We start from the raw sequence: 14,787 nt of genomic DNA, 5'->3' as shown, positions 1-14,787 counted from the left end.
TGGAAACATCTGGAGGGCCAGAAGTTCTTCCCATTCCTGGGTATTATTGGGACACCACACATTGATGGCTTCCTTGTCTGACAGGGTGAGTTTTTCACCTACTTGGGAGAACGTTGAACTAGCTACCTCTGAAGATAAGCTGTTTTCCTGTGACCTATGTGGAGATCAAGAGACAGACCTTTCATCATTCCTGAGACGCCTGTACTCTATTAAACACACACCAGTGACCCCCCCCAACTCCTTCCCTTCCCCCAAGATATTCCGGGTGAAGGAAACCTCTCTTTTAAAAATAAAAATAAAATGGCAAGTGATGGCAGCCTCTCTAAAATGTGCTGCATTTCTATAGCCTGTTTCAGCTGAGAAAACACGCTATGTGCTGCGACAGCCGAAAAGGCAGATGGCAGAATAGGGGGGGTATTTGTGTAGAAAGGGACAAAGTGAAATGAAGGCTTCTTAAGGAAGACGACTGCTTTAAAACACAATTGTTTTGCCGGCTTTTTAAGCCTACTCCCGGGTCTTTCAACCCACGCATTTGCAAAACACGAACTGGCCTTTTCACAAGGTGGCACAAATCCCTAGCTCCAATTGCTCTCTCTCCCCACACCCAATCTTCACAGGGGCTGGGAGAAGCTCCTCAAAAATGGGGCAATAATGGGGGTCGTCTAAAAGTGGGTGAGAAAGAGGCGAAGGAAGAATGTGTTCTGGAAGAACCCTGAGGGGCCAGTGCGAGGCAGGGAGGCGGCCAGGCGAACTGCTCACAGCCAACGCGGTTTCCCTGCCTTTGAAGCTGCGGCACCCAAACTCCCGAACACAATCCCCAGGGAGGCTCCCCTTGATGCTGTTTTGAGGACAGGATAAGCTGCCTTGTTTTTGATCCTGCCTTTTCATTTCTGTGCAGTCTTCACACGCCTCTCTCAAAACGTGTCATTTGTATGTTTTGATTGTGGCTGTTGTTTTCTTAAGGTGTCCTGGGGGTCTATTTGAAGGGCAGGGCGGAAATCCACCAAAATAAAAGAAGTTGGCTGACAGGAGCTTATCACGTCTTATTTATTTCTTTAATCCCACAATCTGTTCCGAGCCCTACAGAGAAGGGGGTGCCAGAAACCGGATTCAGATGCACCTCCCTAAGGGCTTCCTGGTTTGCGTAAAGACAGACAAAGCAAGGCAGTCTCCACCTCCCTTTATCTATAAGCAATTTTCTTTTCCTTTTGGAACAGTTTCCGAACTTGTGAATAAATAGAACACAAATGCCCCACCGGCTGGTCTGCGTTCTGTCTCATCTCACCTACGGCTACTGCTGAGGCTGAACCTGGTCTTGCTAGAACACATGTCTGCATAGCTCTGCCTGTAACCTAGGCAAAGATTAAAAGGGGAAGGGGGAAGATAAAGTGCATCATTCTACGTGGGCGAGACTGAAAACACAGCTGAACACCAAGCTGTGAGAAACCCAGGGAAACCATCTGAACAACAGCCAGTCCCGGCCTTTAGAGTCTGCTTTCTGGGGCAGCTAAAGGAGGGCTAGAAGTCTGTATGGCTGACTGAGTGGGCAGGGAGGCGGGAATAGCAGCTTCGCTGGATCAGGCCAATGGCCGATCTCAAATCCAGTATCCTTCTTTCCCATAATAGTTAGCCAGATGCCTCTGGGAATCTTTTCGGTCCACGTTGTGGGGTGTTCTCCATCCCAGGTGTGGGTAGGCTGGGCTGCAATCAACAGGAACCTTTGCAGGATGGTTACGGGTGATGGGGAGGGCAGGGAGCAGACAAGGCATGGATTCCTGCTCTGCCCCTGCCATGTACAGTCACAGCAAAGAGGCATTTCAGCACAATGTTAAGAATAATCCAAACACCATCCAATCAGGACAGCAGAAAAGCCCCTCCTCAAGTTCAAAGGTCAAAAAGAGACAGCTGCTAAACCAGGGTTCAGGTCTTGGCCCCCCACCCCTCACCTAGGGAAGGAGGTCTCCGGAGTCGGATCCTTTGAGGTACCTGATTTGTGAACTTCCACTCCTATAGACCTAAACAGAGACATAAAAAGAGAGAGAAAGAGATGGAGAGAATGCCTGACTCTCAGTGGCAATGAACTCAGTGGATCTAAGAATCTGAGCTGCTCTGCACAGTACTTTTTTGAAAAGGAACAAAAACAAAAAACAGCTGGCACGGCTGAACCAAGAAAACAAAAGTTCATATATATTCTTCCTCTTTTTTTCTCCTTTATCCTGGAGAAGAATCCCACCCCTGCAATTCACAATCCAATTTCCAAGCTGCTGATTCAGCAAGAGATGCAAATAAAATTTTAATCATTAGTCCAGGAGGGATTCCCCCCCCCACCCTTAAAAAAAAAACCACCAGCAGGTGGAGCTGCTAACTAACCCCCAACCCAGAACCACCCCTTTTTTATTTCCTTAAATCTCCTCTTCTCATCTTATTACATACAGGAGAGGGAATTTAAAGAGGGGGTGGAAATGGGGGTGAGGCTGGGTTGGGGATTGGTGATAAAGCAACAGGGAAGGGAAGGAACATTACATGAAAAGAGAGAGAAATCAAGCTAATGTGGTATATTTGTGTCAAGAAAGCGCAATTGCATTTCATCCAGTAAGGTGCAAAAGCGGGGAGAAGCAAGACAAGACAGACTTTTTAACCACAACTGATGAGTGACTTCAATTAAGCGCCCTCACAAAACCTGACAGCTCCCCACCTGAAGCTGTGATTTCCCTCATCTCTGTCTCTTCATGCCATGCAAATTTATATTTTAAAAGGGGAGATTCCCAAATGCAGGGGCTGACTCAGGTCACAAGGCCCCCGAGCAAAACTGCTTTTGGCAAAGAGCCTGTTGCAATTAAAACAGGGTTGTTTTAAAAGCTAGTCGTAAATGGCAATACCGCAGGTCGTGCAGCTGAAGACCAAGCTTAGCAGGGTGGGCTGGGCTAAACACAGGAGCAGTTTTGAAGTCACATGCCAAAACCCTCTTGCCCCGCAAAGGCAAATCTTGGGATAATGAAGATATTGCCAAAGATCTTTGTGACAAAACAGCCAATCTACATTGGTGTTCTGCCTGGAGACTGGGGCATCTAATGTGGCTTGCAGCCTGCTTGGATTTTTCTTCCTAAGCAAGCAGAGGTTGCGAGGCAGAAGTGAAGTCCTGATCCTACAGCTTCTAGTAACACCCCCCGAAAAGCCCTTGGGGAGCTCTAAGAACAGACCAACTGAATGAGAGCAAAAGTCTGTCTGCTCTGGTTTCCTGTCCCAAGCAGATGCCTTCCCTGAAAAGCTCACAAACAGGATGTTTTTAACACTCAATTGGGAGCCACCCAGAGTGGGGAAACTGGGGAACTCAGCCAGTTATTAGAGCCCCCTACACACCCCTGAAATTCCATAGCTTCCTGCCTCTGAACCTCGGCTGCAGCCTGGTGTCTGTCTCCCTCATCTCCCTGTTGAACTTCGACTTATAGTAGACTAAAGGTCAGCGAGAGCAGGCAGACCCCAAGCCCACTCCTTGAGGGATGCTAGCTGGCCCACCAGCTGCCAGCTTCGAAGGCAAAAAGAAGGGGGGAGAAGAATGCAAACCATAGCCAAATACATTTGCTCTATTACAGGAGAGGGGAGGGACCAAAGGATCGGTGCAGCACACCTCAGTCACTTCCCCAAGGCACCCACTTCCCCTCAGGGAAAGCCAGCTGCAAATCTGGGCTGCCATGACCACTGCCTGCAGATCCTCAGCCCTAGATCGCAGGATGTGACAGTTAATTTTGTAATAAAATAAGCCCAGCCTCACTATGAACAGTCTTATGGCAGACTGGCTTCTACACATAAACACGCATGGAAAACCTGCGAGTCAACAAGAGGCCAACAGCCGGGCCCGGCCTTACCTGTTGGCTGGTGAATCGTGGCTCCTGCTCCCCAAGGAGGAGGTGGATAAGGTTGTGGCAGCTGAGTCGCTGTTTATTTCCTCTGCAAGGGGAGTGTGGGGGAGAAGGTCAGGGCGGCCCAGCTGGGAACCTGAGGAAGAGGGGGAAAGGGGTGGTCAAGCTCTAAAGCTGTAATTTGAGTAATTTTAATTTGTAATTTGGCATCTTCATCCTCCCCGTCCTTCCTTTCATGTCTTAGCCTGGAACCTGCCAGGATTTCTCCCCTTGCCTGCTCACCCACTCCCAGCCGGGGGAACCCTTGGCATTGTTCCGTGCTGTAGATGGGAGAGGCTTCCTCAACAGATCCCTGCTTCGCTTCAGCTAGTACCATAGGACGCTGCTTTGTACCAAGTCAGAGCTTTGGGCCTGCTTGCTCAGTGGTGTCTGCACTGATTGGCAGCAGCTGCTCTCCAGAGCTCATTGGCTCTCTCTCTCTCTCAGCCCGGCCTGGAGACGCCATTGGGGACTGAACCTGGAACAAAACGCTCTCCCCACTTCCTCTGGGTCTCTGCCCTACCCCACTCCATCCCAGACTAGTTTGAACAGCATCATGCTCAGAAAGACAAACAGAGGCCCCACCCCTGGCTAAACCCACCAATGGGCCGAACCATTACGCACGGAAGGGGCATGAAAGCATTTGAACAGAAGAGTCTAGTCCCCCAAGAAGTCTTTCCCCTGTCTCTGCGGAGGGTTTTTATGCAGGGAGCATGAAACCTCCCCGCTTGAAGCATGGAATGCTGCAGCCGAGCAACTGATGAAGACAACTCTGGGTGTCGCCACGGCTTGTCAGGCTGGGACAGGCAGGAAGGCCTTGGTCTTGACATGCCTCCTCCTCCTCCCCATTCCCCCCCCAACCTCTGGGGAGCCACCAACCTTGCTCGACTTCCGCCTCCATCGTGAACTGCGCTTTTGCCTCGCACAGCCCTTGCACCTGGGAAGGGGCGCCACCCTGGCCTGGCCGCCGGGGAGGTCCTGCACCAGACCGGCTCTTTTTCGAAGGGGAAGATTTAACTTGGAAAGGGAAAGAGAAACCACAGACGTGTATACCAGATGCAGCCTTATTGGCAGCCTTTGTCTTGCCTATTAAAGCAAGGCGCAAGGCCTAACACACACAAAATATATGGGGGGGTGGGGGTGGAAGGAGACTCAAATCACTTGAAATAGAAAGCTTTTGAAGTAGCTGCGACTCAACAATAACCAAGTTAGGACCACCGGGGGGTGGGGGGGCGGAAATGGAACTGAAATGCCCAACATACTGTGGTTTAGCGGTTTCCCAAGGTCTTGCAGGGATGCTTTCTTTGGGGGTTTGCTGAGCAAGACCTGTTTTTGTAGTGGGCAGAGTGCTGAACTAGGATACGGGGGAGACCCCGGTACAAATCCCCACTCAGGCCGGGAAGCTGCCTGCATGTGACCTTGGAGCCAGTCACTGCCTCTCAATCCTCTCAAAGGGCTGTTGTGGAGACTAAGCGAGGAAGGGGAGAACCACGAGTGCCACTTTGAGCTCCTTCGGAGAAAAAAAGGTGGCATAGAATGCAACAAATAAATGAAACAGATAAGGTGTTGGGGCCTGAACCTTCACTTCAAGACACGGGGGGCCTGATCCATCAGCTCACTGGCTCTGAAGCCGGGGCTGCGGGAGCTGCCTTGTTCCAAAGTCAGGCCACTGGTTCATCGTCACCAGGGTCACACGCTCAAACAGGCAGCAGCTTCTGGAGGTCTCCTCAAGCCCGGCAGCTTTAACCAGATAGGCTGGACAGTCAACCCAGGGGCCATCGACAGGCAAAGCCTGGCACTGTGACTGAGCTTCAGCCCCTCTCCCTAAACATCCCAACCAAAAAGCCAAACCGAGAGGTTTCAATGGCTTCTCAACCACCTGCGGCCTTCTGGGTGCTGTTGGACTCCCATCAGGCAGAATGGCTATTGCTTGTCAAGGTTTTTTAGAAGCTCCAAGGGTTTCTTATTGTCTTAACTCTGCAATTCTTTTTAATTTGTACTGCTCTAACTTTTGGATGTTTGTCTCCCTGGGCTCCTTTGGGAGGAAGGGCAGAAAGTAAATATAATAATAATAATAATAATAATAATAATAATAATAATAATAATGATAGGAATGATGATAGGAGTCCTGCAAACATCTGGAGAGGCAAAAGTCCCATGGCCTGGGCTAAGAACTGCTTAGATCATGTACCATCATGTATGGCAGGGTTTATTTTGGGTCTGCTGGGAATCCTTCCAAGGATTGCAGCAGAATTGTCATATTATTTTCAGAGGGGCCCCAGAAAAGCCTGCTAGAGCTCTACCCACCCAGAACAGGGTACGTTTATGACCAGTGAACCTAAGTAACTTACAAGGGATTTTCTTGAAGACAACATTACACATGAACCGCTGGAACCTTTCCGCGTAAAAACTGGGCCGGTGAACTGAAACTGTGTCCTGCAAAACAGCAATTAAGAGCCAAACGGCAAAGAGTCACATCAAGTAAACAAGGATGAAAGCAGGTGTGAGGGACTTTAAAGAAAACAAAAAAACAACAACCAAGGCAACAAAATTTAAATCGGAATAAAACCAGCAACAATTTGCCCACGTACTACAAGAAAGCCACCTCAAAAGCTGACATCTATGCAATACATGGCCAGAAAAAAATTGACCAGAAACTGATAATTCTTATCAAAATGGCCCATTGTACGCCAGAAAAGAAATCAAAAACTGGTGCCCAAAAAGATGTTTGGTGTCAGGTGGGCTACTCTAGAGAAACCACTCCAAAAGCATTAAGGAGCGTTCACCCCAAAAGCTTCATTCTATTTACTGAAAACAACAACAAACTATTACACCATCTAAGCTCTAGGAAGAACCTCAAGGCAGCTAACAAATAAAAAACGCCACAAAATGACTGGATCCTTGCATCTGCAGGCTCTGGTCTCCCCCCATTCCCCCCCAAAGAAATGAGAGCCCAAAATGACATACAAAAGCGGGGGGAAGGGAATAGGGTTCTCTCTCTCTCCTTTACACCCTCCCTTTCCTCCCTCTTCAGAGGAAAAGCCAACAATCGTCACCACCCAGCACTTCCCAGACAAGACAGAACAACAAGAAGAAGCAGTGGGTTTTGGCTGCTCACCCCATCATGAACAAGGGCTTTCCACGAGTGCTCCAACTTCTTAATGAACCTAGTAAGGAAGAATTTGAAAGGTGGGGACAAGTTAGCCTCGCAGATTTTAAAATCAGTGCATTTCTTGGAGGGAGGGGAGAAGAGGAGGAGACAAAGCAACCTTCCACTCTTCCTAACCCCATGTTTTGTCCACTGGCCTGCCATCCATCTTGCCTGTAATCCAAGCCTCCCAAATTCAACTTCCTTCCAGAGGGACGCTCTAGGCCTCGCCAGGAGGATTATCTTGTCTGCTCCTGGATCCCCTGGTTTTGCTATTCCCCCAATTCTTAATAAATAAAATGGCTGATTCTAAACATGTCTGGTTAGCCTCGAATCTCAAACACAGAGCAGGCAGATTTCTACTTTTGTGGTTTTTTTCCTGCAAACACATGCACACATCCCTCAACTCTGAAGTTTAACTGGCTGCAACTCACCACCGAGTGGTTTGTTGCCTTGACGCCACAGAAACACTTTGCTAACTGTGCAATACAATGAGTAAATTCCTGGCCAGAGCAAGCCACCGCCTGCTCCCTTTCCTCTCGCCTGACTCCCAGCCCATGTTATCACTTCCTGTACACTTCCCTCGGCACAACAACTCAACCCGATCTGCAGCCTAATTTGCGAGGGCTTGCCCGCTCAGCCTGCTTCGTCAGTCTTAATTACTTCCAGCGAGCAGGAGATTCATCGCTTGCCCGTCGCCATTTCCTAGGCGGCGAAGGCAGCCCCGCACCTCTTTGGGTTCCCCTCTGGCGGCTTTAACTGTTATGCTTTGGCCTGCTGAACTGATTGCCTCTGCATCTCCTCACAGCCACAGTAAGTTTTGTATCTAGGGGAATGCAAGGCAGCAGTTTTCCTTGGACTTGAGATAAAATCCCAAAGCAGAAAAGCCCAGGCCTTAGGGAAGGCCAAGTCCTGTCCCTTTCAGAGGGGTCCTCTAACTTCTAGATGGGAATTGGGAGTCTAGCCACAGCTGGAGAGCCAGAGGTTAGCCACATCAGAGGTGGGGAACTATTTGTCAACCCAAGGGCTGTTTTCTTTTGCGTGGCAAGAGTTTGGGAGTGAGGGCACACACGCCAGGTGGTGGACGGGGCCAGAGGTCACAGCAGGAGGGGCAATGGGCCGGTCTTTGTACATTCCAGCTATGCAGATGCCAGAAACCTTTACACACACACAAAGGCACCTCTCCCCATCCAGCCAAGCCAGAGGCACGACCACAGTTCTCAAGGGGAAGAGTTCCTTTGCTGGGCGAGTCCTAAGGGCTGGGCAGAGAAGTCCAGAGGGCTGCATCTGGCCTCTAGCTTTTGCCATCTGTGCTTGTCAGGGATGATGGGAATTGTAGTCCAGCAACCTTTGGAGGGTCCCAGGTTGGCAATGGCTGGACGAAGCGGTAGGAACATAAGAAGAGACCTGCTGGATCAGGCCAATGGCCCATCTAAGTCCAGCATCCTGTTCTCACACTGGCTGACCAGATGCCTGTGGGAAACCCGCAAGGAGTATTCCAGCACAACAATCACTTCCTGGGGTTTCCAGCAACTGGTATTCAGAAGCCTGCAACTGTGGAAGCCATCACGATACAAAGTTGGAGACTCCTCACCTGTAAGATTGCAGCACGTCGATGATCCCCACGTAGAGAAGCAGCCTCTCTCCCTTGGCGTTCCGGGCCGGGATCCCTCCCATTCTGGGCAAGAGAAAAAGAAAAAAAGAGTCCAGTGTCAGAAGGTGCCCCCGCCCAGCCAAAAGGCATTTCCACCCACTGCTCCCACCCCTGTGGTTCAGCCCCACGTAGAGCCCATTGGCAACAGTCAGGCCTGGCTTAGCCCATTGGCCAAATGCCCACACACAAAGCGGGGAAAGGACTGGCTCGCAGCGTGAGAACAGCCAGGTCAACAGTTTTGGGGAGAGGCATTTGGAAAGCTCTTGAACAAAAGGCTTTGTGAGGGTTGAGGCCGAGGTAACCGCTGCTCAGCTGTCACACGGTCTTCCCCAAACCTGCTGCTCCCTCCAGTCATTTGAGATGAACGACTCCCGGAAACCCCCAAAGCAGCTGGAAATGCACTGAGTTGGGCTGGTTTAACGGCTGATCTAAGGAGCCTCCGAGGGGAAGGAGCAGCTCACGGGATCCAGGGCCTGGACTTCACAAGACAACACAGAGGACAGAGGTTAGCACCTCTCCCCTGAGCATCTGCCTGTCCCCCCCCCCCCCCCGGCCATGGCTCCTATAGGTTAGAATTATCAGTCCAAGCATCTAAATCTTATGAGGATTGCATGCACCTCTTATGAATGCAGAGCAATTTCGCTTCAGAGACCTACTTCTGAAACGTAACTGATCTGGCATAGGGCAGCTTCCTTGGAGATAACAGATGCAGGAGGAAAAGTGAAGACTCTGGCAGGTGAACTCTGGGGCCCCCATTTCAAAGGATAGTTGTTGAGGTGCTGCCAACCCCCATAATAATAATAATAATAATAATAATAATAATAATAATAATAATAATAATAATAATAATAATTTATTATTTATACCCCGCCCATCTGGCTGGGCTTCCCCAGCCACTCTGGGCGGCTTCCAAAAGAATATTAAAATACAATAACCTATTAAACATTCAAAGCTTCCCTAAACAGGGCTGCCTTCAGATGTCTTCTAAAAGCCTGGTAGTTGTTGTTCTCTTTGAGATCTGGTGGGAGGGTGTTCCACAGGGAAGGCGCCACTACCGAGAAGGCCCTCTGCCTGCTTCCCTGTAACTTGGCTTCTCGTAGTGAGGGAACTGCCAGAAGGCCCTCGGAGCTGGACCCCACAAGCCCCCATGAAATTTAGAGCTCCAACCTGCTCTCTAGGACAGCTACAGCCCACTTTTCCCCATCAGCATGAAATGTTGCACAGAGATAAATACGCAGGTGTCCTTCATCTGCATAATTCAGTGCCGGCAACAAAACCAGCCTCTTCTCAAAGGGACTCAGGTCTTGCTTCTCGCCTGGCTGGCTGGGCAACCCCGTTCCAAAGCGGCCAGAGACTTACTGGTCATCTGTTTCAATGGTGCCGCCTCGCCGGGCTTCCCCCTGGATGGCCTCCATCGCTGTGGAGTACAGGGCCTTCTGGGGGGCTGGCCGCCGCGTGTCCGCCACGGCCGCCCCATCCGCCAGGGCGCGCTCCCGCTGAGCCAGGTCAAGGTTGTGGACTGCCACGAGCAAGCTGTAGTCCATGATTTTGAAGCTCTGCAAAACCTGAAGTATCAAAAGCACACAGGTAACAGTGCCGCCGGTATGTTCTAAAAACCAGGATCTAACTAGATTGAGGTATGCGGAACTTGTGGCCCACCCCATGGGAGCTAGAATCCAGCTTGATTTAGCAAGCATCAAATTTCCTTCCCCTGAGCTAGCAAAGGGGAGTCTGTGATATTTTGTTTGTTCCTAGCCATTTTTTTAGTACAGTGGAACCTCAGTTTTTGAACATAATCTGTTTCAGAAGACCGTTTGACTTCTGAAACATTTGAAAACCGAGGATCAATGGGCGGTCAGCAAGACCCATTGAAAAAAATGGGAAAACATGCAGCAGAAGCCGTTCGACTTCCAAGGCATGTTCAAAAACGGAAGCAATTACTTCCGGGTTTCCGGCATTCAGGTTCTGAATCATTCGGCTCCCAAGACACTTGAAAACTGAGGTTCCACTGTACTCTACAGTGGTACCTCAAGGTTACATACGCTTCAGGTTACAGACTCCGCTAACCCAGAAATAGTGCTTCAGGTTAAGAACTTTGCTTCAGGATGAGAACAGAAATCGTGCTCCGGCGGCGCAGCGGCAGCAGGAGGCCCCATTAGCTAAAGTGGTGCTTCAGGTTAAGAACAGTTTCAGGTTAAGTACGGACCTCCGGAACGAATTAAGTACTTAACCTGAGGTACCACTGTATTTACATTTGCAAGCTCCACACCTGCTCAGAGGCCCCAGCTGCCGCAACTCAGTGTGAGCAGAAGCTGCCTGGTGACCCCTGAGCCTTGGGTGGAATCAACTTTCCTCTTCCCACATACCAAGCAGTCTCTCTGCAGGGTCTTGCACAAGGCGCTGTACATGTCAGCGTCCAGGAAGAGGCCGTCGGCAATGTCCTGCATGAAATCCAGGTCCTTGTAGGTGGGGAAGACCTTCTCCCGCTCCTTCTGGGAAGCCCGGCGCTTGTAGGTGGAGCCTTTCAGGTCGTACTTCTGGTGCATGCGCACCGAGCGGGGCAGCAGGTTGTTCATCACCACAATCCGGATGTTCTTGCCGCCAGCCTGCACACAGTAGAGGCCGTAGAACTTGGGGAGGAGGGTCCGGGGGTTCTGGTTCAGGTTCTGCAATGGTGGGGTCAGGGAGGGGGAAAAAACCAAAGTTCTCATTGCAAAGTCAAAGGGAAATAAAGATAATAACAAGTTCGGAGCTGGGTAGGGCCAAAAAGTCACCCCTCCCAGAATGAAGAGTAGCTTAAGCACCATTATATTTAATAAAACCTCTCATTCACCGTATGCGGCTTTAAAAACAAAAAACCAGGGAGACAACATCGGATTGTTCTGTCGCACCCCAAGCTGACCGGCTCTCCCTCTTGGCTGACTCACCATGTAGTAACCCGGCAGCAGCTTCTGCAAGAACTCTGCCTCTTTGTGCTGAACTGTTTTGATGATGAACTCGTCGTCGCTGGAGACGTAGAAGATGGAGCCGCTGGCTCCAGAGTTGGAGAGCTCGATGAGGGGCTCACTGCAAAGGGAGCACTGCGGGGAGAGGAGGCAACAGAAGAAATGGAGGAGGACATTCTCACAGGCTTCTAGCCCTGCCTCTCTGGACACAATGCCAGAGTTTCGGACAAAGGGCACCCCCAGCTCCACCTGGAGATGGTAGGGGTTAAAACCTGAGAGTTTTTACATGCAAGGCTGAGTTACAGCCCCACAATAACGAAAAGCAACCGAAAGACATCCCAGCGGCGCTCTTTCTCCAAGCCAGCTCCCAATGCTCAGGGAGTTGCTTGTTCCTGCTCAATGCCACTCAAAGTGTACAGAGACTGATCTGGATCACTCCACCAGAGGAACCTCTGTTCTTCCCATTTTAAGTACAGCAGTCAGACTGAAATCTACCCACTCCACCCCATCACAACTCATCTCTGTCCAGAGAGAAGATGGGGAATTCTTTTTTAAAAAACTGTCAGGCACCTGCCTCCACTCACCAGGTAGTCATCCGGCCGGATCCCAAACAGTTCACGGAAATAGCGGAAGGCGACAGGAGCATAGGTTTTGAAGCGGAAATCGTTGTAGTGATGGGCCGGGGTGAGGTTGCTGCCTTCACTGGAGATTGAGAGGACAGAGGCAAATGAGCACCGCGCTCTTTCTGAGTCATCGCCATCTGCTAAAAGCGGCTAGTTCTCAAACCTTCTACCTGCATGGTTACTTTCCATATCAGTGCGTCTGTATCTGTGGCTCTGCTATGAAACTGGTACACAGCGCAGAGGGTTCTGGGAAGGCCCTAAGGAGCATCGTTGGCCCACACTGGCCCGCTGAGCCATGCCTTCACCCCTGTGTGAGCTAAAGATGCCCCCAAGAATGTGCCTCAGGGAATGTCATTCATGTGGGACCGCTAGTAAGCTTTCCAGGGAGGCCATCAGGGTTCCTTGCAAGAGTTTTGCTGAAGACTGCTGAGCTCTGGAGAAACGGTGTCCCTTAGCCTCTGTGTCTATGTGCCACAAAGTATAAACAGTGGTGACCCCCCCAAAAATGGGGCTCTTCTTCTTCCAGTGGGGTGGGAAACTTGCACCCCCCCGACACTCCTGGACTCCAATGCCCATCATCTTTGACTATAGGTCACACTGGGCCTGGGACCCCTTTTCTTTAACTCTGTTTATAACATTGGGAGTGAAAGTAGCTCTATTCTGTTGTGTTTTTGAATCCCCCCTTTTAAAATGGTTTGTTTCTTATATTGCGTTCCAATGGATTTGTTAAAAGGCATTTATTGTAAGCAGCCCAGAAAATGCTATGAAATGGGGTGAGATTCAAACGCTGTAAATAAACGAATGAGAGGTGGAAGCCCAAAACATCTGGATAGCTGCAAGTTCCCTTGGAGGCTCAAGGCCCCTGTGCCTTAATGTTTTGTCCACAGCCTCTGAAATTCTGAACTACTTTGTCAGCTGGGATCTTATACTGGGACAGACCACTGGCCCACCATGTCCAATGCTGCCTACTCTGACTAACAGCAACTTTCAGGGAAGGGGAATTTTATGGAAAGGGCTGTGGCTGAGCGGTAGAGTACCTGCTTTGGATGCACAAGGTCCCAGGTTCAATCCCCTTGGCATCTGCAGGTAGAGTGGGGGGGGGAACCCCCTTGGGAAACCCTGGAGTGTGGGCTGCCAGTCGGTGTAGACTACACTGAGTTAGATGGATCAATGGCCTGACTCAACCAGCTTCCTGTTTAAAACATTCCTTTATCCCAAACCATGAGGAATAGAATCTTACTTTATTTTTAGAGGAAAGTCAGTGGTAAGATCACCGGTGGCTCCCCAAGTTCAGTCCCCGGCATCTCCAGGTACGGCTGGGGATGTCACCTGCCAGCTACTCAGGAGAGCTGCTACCAGTCAGTGTGGACAATACTAAGCTAGTCCGGCCAGTGGTCTGACTCGGTGTTAGGTAGCATCCTCTGTTTCCTGGGTCTCGAGCCAAGCAACATGTGTCCTGGAACCTGCTCCCCGAGATGGAAACGCCAGAGGTTGAAGCTGAGAGTTTCTGCGTGTGAAGCACAGACTCTTCCAGGGCTCACAGCTTGGTGCCTGTTTTATTTCTATTGGTTTTGCCATTTTATTTTATTTTTTAAAATATTTATTAAGGATTTTAAGCAATTTAACAATACAACAAACAAACCAAAGAGAGACAAAAAAAGAAAGAAACATACAAATCATACAATAAAGCAAGCAAAAAAGACATAAAAAGACATAAAAAAGAAAATAATTCCATTTCTTAAATATTATTTCCATATCCCTCTTTCATGACTCCCTCACATCTCCCTTTCCTGTGTTCCTGGTTACAAAATCATGTTCCGCAATGCTTCACTTTCTCTCAAAACTTGTTTAAGTTTATACATTTCAGCTATTATGTCTCCACTTTTACCCTTTATTATCAAATATTTAGATATTTTAGCTTGACATAATATTATTCAAATTTCATCTTAGTTCAAATAATTCAGTTGCTTTCAAAACTCCTTTCCGCTAGGTTACTAATGCCATATTATCTTCATATCCTGCAGGTTTTGCCATTTTTAAAAAGTGTCGCTGGACTCCCTTCTGCCATGCCCCGCCTGCTGCCTGCACTCAAGATGGGGACAACTGGAAAATGTAAAAACACTTACCCCGGGAAGAAGATGCTCTCCACTACGTAGAAGTCCTGCATGAGGACATCTCGCTCTGGCTTGGTGCTCAGGCTCCCCACCGTGTGGGTGATCCCAAGCTGGATGGCACCTTTGAGGGCCGACGAAGTTGTCTGGAGGGGGAAACAGAGAACTGGCATTAGTGTCTCCTATGTAGGATTCCGCAGGACATCCCCAAGCACGTTCTTTTGGACACAAGCGAAGAACGTCAGCATTCCACCACGCTTTTGGAAACTCCGAATTTTACCCTAACCCTGCTGATTAAAGCATTTTTTTTTTTAAGGTTGAAAACTCCTCTGTAGGAGAATGGGAAAGGGATAATTGTGGCTGCTGATAGTTAAAAAGAAGGTACCTTTTATCATATGTTGTGGTCA

The 14,787-nt window shown here is 49.5% G+C and overlaps 1 protein-coding gene and 1 long non-coding RNA gene across 10 annotated transcripts in view; one reads left to right on the top strand and one right to left on the bottom strand.

Annotated features, from left to right (window-relative positions):
• The window catches only part of PIP5K1A (phosphatidylinositol-4-phosphate 5-kinase type 1 alpha), a 47,327-nt gene that overhangs the window by 5,558 nt on the left and 26,982 nt on the right, over window positions 1-14,787 (bottom strand). For 3 of the 9 annotated variants that reach the window (XM_082202201.1, XM_082202196.1, XM_082202202.1), the window contains 13 exons: window positions 14,396-14,526; window positions 12,231-12,348; window positions 11,629-11,781; window positions 11,068-11,367; window positions 10,061-10,266; window positions 8,642-8,725; window positions 7,018-7,066; window positions 6,251-6,335; window positions 4,779-4,916; window positions 3,867-3,996; window positions 1,987-2,015; window positions 1,286-1,352; window positions 103-154 (listed from right to left, as the gene is read on the bottom strand). In XM_082202201.1, the coding sequence (XP_082058327.1) occupies window positions 103-154; window positions 1,286-1,352; window positions 1,987-2,015; window positions 3,867-3,996; window positions 4,779-4,916; window positions 6,251-6,335; window positions 7,018-7,066; window positions 8,642-8,725; window positions 10,061-10,266; window positions 11,068-11,367; window positions 11,629-11,781; window positions 12,231-12,348; window positions 14,396-14,526 (1,542 nt within the window). Of the gene's footprint in view, window positions 1-102; window positions 155-1,285; window positions 1,353-1,946; window positions 2,016-3,866; window positions 3,997-4,778; window positions 4,917-6,250; window positions 6,336-7,017; window positions 7,067-8,641; window positions 8,726-10,060; window positions 10,267-11,067; window positions 11,368-11,628; window positions 11,782-12,230; window positions 12,349-14,395; window positions 14,527-14,787 lie in introns of all 9 variants that reach the window. The other 6 variants (XR_014214254.1, XR_014214253.1, XM_082202197.1 and 3 more) reach the window with 6 other exon arrangements.
• Window positions 12,358-14,526, top strand: LOC309520784. Its single transcript, XR_014214417.1, has 2 exons — window positions 12,358-13,837; window positions 14,294-14,526. It is a non-coding gene; the product is annotated as an uncharacterized lncRNA (long non-coding RNA).

This window comes from Podarcis vaucheri (assembly GCF_965113315.1).
Source record: "Podarcis vaucheri genome assembly, chromosome: 16".
Lineage (NCBI taxonomy): Eukaryota > Metazoa > Chordata > Lepidosauria > Squamata > Lacertidae > Podarcis > Podarcis vaucheri.
This window is presented reverse-complemented; position numbering and strand designations above follow the sequence as displayed.